The sequence below is a fragment of the Gastrolobium bilobum genome, unplaced genomic scaffold, assembly GCF_033153095.1.
Source record: "Gastrolobium bilobum isolate Gb01-03AN ecotype WA unplaced genomic scaffold, APGP_CSIRO_Gbil_v1 utg1425, whole genome shotgun sequence".
In the NCBI taxonomy this organism is placed as follows: Eukaryota; Viridiplantae; Streptophyta; class Magnoliopsida; order Fabales; family Fabaceae; genus Gastrolobium; species Gastrolobium bilobum.
In genome coordinates, this window is record NW_026898713.1 from 289,982 (window position 1) to 295,012 (window position 5,031).

Here is a 5,031-nt window from a genome sequence, read left to right on the forward strand (position 1 = left end):
ACCAAATCTTGGTTAATATTAGAACAACAATCGTCTATGATACACAATAATCATTATTTTCTACACTTGGAAAAAAACAAAGACACCAATCTTGATTAAAAGTTTAGTTCACATTCAGCATCTCTCTAACAAGTAAGAGTGATAGATAACTACGTCCTTCAAAGTCTCGGATCTTTAAACAATATCAGATGCCACGCCATATTAAGCAAATATGCTCAGAACACCTGTCTTATTTGATGCATCTAATCCATGTTCAGCATTTCGACTTCCTGTAATCCACACCCTACAAAACAGACTTTAAAGTCACATACATGAACAGTTACACATACCAAAAATATTGTTTAGTACTTCACTGATCTTCCGAGGGGCGTTTGGTTGAAGAAATTTTTTTAGAATAGTAAAGAAATGAGATAGATAGAGAAATGATTGGAAAGTGGGATAGTTAAAAAAATGTAAAAAAAGTTGTTTGGTGGGAAAAAACTTTACTCGAAAAATTAGGTAACTTTATGAAATCAACATTGCATTAAAAGTGAGATAATCGGTTTTCCAAAAAATCTCGCCTTCAAACTGGGTTTCTCAACAGTGCGGATATCTATGTTTCTCATAAATCCATACAAATTGGATAGATGGATTTTTGGTGAAAATATGTTGAAACAAACATGGTGTTTCTAAAAGCCATACTTGAGAAACATAAATATCTCTTGAAAAGCTCCAAACCAAACACCACCTAAGAGAAACATCCTATAGATAGATAGATAGATAGATAGATAGATATCTCAATTATTTATTTATTTTCTTATCACCTTCTTGTATCTTTGCCGCCTGAAGCCGTCAGAATTGTCAATCTTTTTGCTGTCTTCATGAAGTCACTGCAATGTCATGGCAAAAAAAAACAAAACCCCATTAAAATATAGGACTCTAATAAAAATATTCATTAAGTAAAAAAAAAAGGAAGACATAACAAGAATGGATAATACCTAAAGGGTTCTTCTCCAGTTTGTTTAACAGCACCTGTTGCATCACGGTAGAGTACATGACTCAACATGTCAGACCTTTCTATTCCAAACATGTTGGCCAGTCTCCTGTAAAGTTCTTCATAAGAACCAAGACGTGACAGGTCTAGGGTCCTTCCTACATCTTCTGACTCCATGAAAACCTTGCAATGACCGGTTTCCAATCCAAGCTGCCAAGAAAACTCAGTGGTAGAGGACTTTCCTGGTGAAAACTGCTGTGGAGGTGAAGATTGGGAGTCACTAAAAAACCACTTTTCTTTGTCCTTATTCTCATCTGGTGAATTTTTCCCGGTACAATTCTGAGACAATACATCACTGGAAGCTCTTCTAGAAATTTGTTGCTCAGTGAGTATTGGTTGACCAAAAAGCAAAAATTGGTGTCTCTTCACATTATCAGATTTCTCCAAACTCTTGTGAGAATTTCCCATGGTCAGCAAGCATGATAAGCTTTCTTTGCTCTTATCATGGTTGGTTATGTTGCCATTAGAAATCCCAGTATTCAAATCAAGCTTATGGATGTTAGCTGGAAGCACACCCAACTGCAGTTTATTGTTAAGATGGAGATCTGAAAATGATATTCCGAATTGAGCATGCCTGGCTCCCTGTATGCCTGCAGGAGCATTATCAGATACACAACACAAGGGGCTGTTAGGCCCAAGGGGGTTGCCTGAAAACGTTGGTATTGGAAATTGAACATCAAGTGGAAAATCTGGGTGTTGAGGAAACCGAAGCTTCTTCCTTGGTGGAGAGAAGGGTGTGAGATGGATGACTGGCATGTTTGATACCAACTCAACCAACCATGGGCTTACACGCTTCACATTGTTTAGCAAATCTGGCTCATCCCAAGTAACCTGTAGTGATATCAGCAAGATCAATCAAGATTGCATGATAAGCTTTTCTACAAGATTATATTGATCTGAACTATGGTTTGAATACAATCAAGTATTAAAAAGACAAACATCTCCCCAACATAAAATTGGCATTTAGGAGTACTACTACTAACTAACCTAGAAACTGAAAGAGATAACCATAATATTCGTGGATTAAGAACTGCAAGTAAATTATTGTAGAACTTAACCCCATAAAAAAAAAAGAAAATAATAATGAAGATAGAGTGGGGGGTTACAGGATTATAAAGCATTCTTCTAGATCAACTTCATTCAAGCATTTTGTTTTATATATATACTAAGAGAATCAGATTCGTAAGAGACCTTCTCATAAAAAGAGAACCTTAACAAAGCACAAATACAACACCAAAGGGGCATCAGAATTGAGCCCCTTATGGCTCTTATCAACAAATGATTTAGGAACCAGATTGCTGAAAACATGTTAACCAAAAAGAGAAAAAGATAAGAATGTCAAATTTTGTACCGTCCTAACAACAAACATAGGGAGAGAGAGTACCTGAAGAAGTCGCCAAGGGGAATTAGGCCAACGGATAGGATCAACAACTTGAACAGAAGATATGGTCCCCATGAACCAGCTTATCCTGGAAGAATCCTCAGTTTCAAAGGGCATCTTAAACCTCATCCCAGAGCCCCATTGAATCCTCATAGCAGCCCTCACAGCTGAAGTCTTAATGCAAAACTCAGGTGTGCTTGCTCTCGGGTAATAAACAACTTCAAACGGTTGATTGCTAGCAGCAAGTGTCATAGCTTCCCTAACAGATTCATGAGTCACTTTTGTTCTTCCACTCAAATTGCCACCACCACCACCACCACCACCACCACCAGGACTTGAGTTCCCACAACCATTTCTCAAGGGCTTGTTCTCCTCTCTGAGGAAAACACAGAAAGCCCCATAAGGTCCAAGACCACAACTTCCAGAACCAGAGCTCCACCCAGATGGTGCCTCTGAACCTCCAACGATTCCCCTCTTGGCCCTACGAATTCCAACACAGAGATCACCATTTTCAGCCCTCAGAAACACGATAGAATCCCCTGCAACCAGTTTCTTCTGGTTCACGAAACTGCTCCACCCGGTTGTAAGCAAGTGGCGACGTGGCGTGCCTCTATATATATGCCTAAACTTCCAAACTTCACCGTGAACGTCCTTGGCGATCACCGTCTGAACCGGTGGTTCAGCCGAGTAATCCAGCCTCGGAAAGATGGTTTCCGCGCAGTACCTTGGAACAGAGAACCCCCCACCATTGTTTGCATCGGATTGAGTTAACGTCTTGGCAAAAGATGCAGGCTTTTCTGAACTCTCGGAGGGATCACCGTCAAGAGCACCACCATCTTCGTAATCAAGCTCTGAATTTCTCAGAGGAACCAACCTCATCCTTGCAAAAACTTCATCGGTTTCTGGGTCAGCCAAGAATTTCACAGTCGCCACACGGCAGAGAATGAGTGGTGGAATCCTCATGGAAGCTCCAAAATCAACGTTGGCTTGAGCGTGCTCGGCATGCCCTTGAGGAAAGTAGAAGACTTTGGTGTTCACCGGAGGCATCTGAACCATGCTTCCGGCGCATGCGTGCCATAGTTGCGGATCCAAGCTCTTTTCAGCTTCCTTCATTGGTTGGATTTGGATTATTGTGGCAGCACAAAGCTAAGTTGATCAAACAGTGGAAGAAGCTTTTGGTTTTTGTGCTGATGGCTCTCTCAGTGAGAATGGTCTCAACCAACTATGAAATCAAAAGAGATCCAAAATGGTTTGGAAAAATCAGAAGGTAAGCCACTTCTTCATTGATTTGCTTTCAAGAAGAAGAAAAAATAAAATAAAAAAAAAAACTTTGGAGATTGGAACAGAGATGACTTTGTTGAGAGAAAATGTTGTTACCTTTTTGTTACGCAGAGAAAAGCAGGAGAATAGTGAAAATGTGCCGTAGAAAGTTGGATTGCTTGCTTCCACAGTTGCAAAGCTCGAATCTTCCAACCCCAACAAAGAAAGACAGAAACTTTAACTCCCCCACAGAACAGTATGATTGCACATTCAGTTTCCAAACACCATCACGTTCTTCCCGTTCAAAAGGTCTTGCTGAATTTTCTCAATTGGTTTTCTTCTGGTTTACTCAATCACAATAAAGCCTTCATTTTGAAGTAGAATCTGAAACATGAGAGACTCTTTGAGTTTTCAATTTCATCAATCCGATTTTCAGCAGCAGCTACTACAAGAGATTCAGAATCATATCTTCACAATCACGCAAGACCCTCACCTTCCTCAGCTGATTTTTTTTTTTTTTTTTCTCTCTTATCTTTCGGTTTCTCTCAGATCTCAGAGGAAGAAGAAAAGAAAGATACAAACAACTATTTTCTATTTCACACACACTCTCCAGAGCCTATAAACTAAACAATCGAACCACTATTTATTTAATAATAATAAGAATAATAAATAAACAAATGAGAAGAGGAATGGTATTGTTTTTTTTTTGGCCTACAGTCACCATTATAATTATGACGACATGATATGATAAAGATAGTAGTTATTTCCAAATTGAAGGAGAGATAGAGGTAATTACCATTGTGTCACGATATTGTGTCAGAAAATATCGCGAGTTAAAGGTAATTGATTCATTTACATTACATGGCATAAGTAACTGCTAACTTAACTCAACATCGCTGCCTCTGACTCTGGCTGTGCCTGCAATAAGTCATAAGCTGACAAAGTAACGCATTTGGATATTTACTTTATTTAATGATAATAATAATAGTAAGGGAAAAGTATGTGTCTTTTTTTAAGGATGTAAACTTGTGTCATTTTAAGAAAGAGAAAGATATAGATGAAGAAGGAGAGAGTTGACAAAAAAAAAAGGTGTAGGTACCATTTCTTTCTTTATAAGAGTGAAAGGATATAAGTTGTGTAATTTAAAAAAAAAGTAAACATAAAATAAATGAAACTTTCTTTATTCTTTTACTTCTTATTTATTTACTCCCTCTGCCTTTAACTAGTTAGTATCAAGACTTTGCCAAATTGACAAAAACAGAAAAAAGAAAAGTCCAAGACTCTGCCAGTGGCAGTAACGCGTACATGACACGCTTTATATGGGTCGTGGGGAACGGTGGTCAAGGAAGTGAGGGCC

General features: G+C 38.6%; 1 protein-coding gene across 1 annotated transcript; it reads right to left on the reverse strand.

Moving 5' to 3' along the window:
* On the reverse strand, positions 1–4,308 carry LOC133318641 (auxin response factor 18-like). Its single transcript, XM_061520670.1, has 5 exons — positions 3,792–4,308; positions 2,418–3,636; positions 978–1,864; positions 804–869; positions 1–283 (listed from the first exon to the last, which is right to left on the reverse strand). The coding sequence occupies exons 2-5, from the start codon at positions 3,525–3,527 to the stop codon at positions 202–204; spliced, it is 2,145 nt and encodes a 714-aa protein (XP_061376654.1). The 5' UTR covers positions 3,528–3,636; positions 3,792–4,308; the 3' UTR covers positions 1–201.
* Positions 4,309–5,031: the final 723 nt, after the last annotated feature.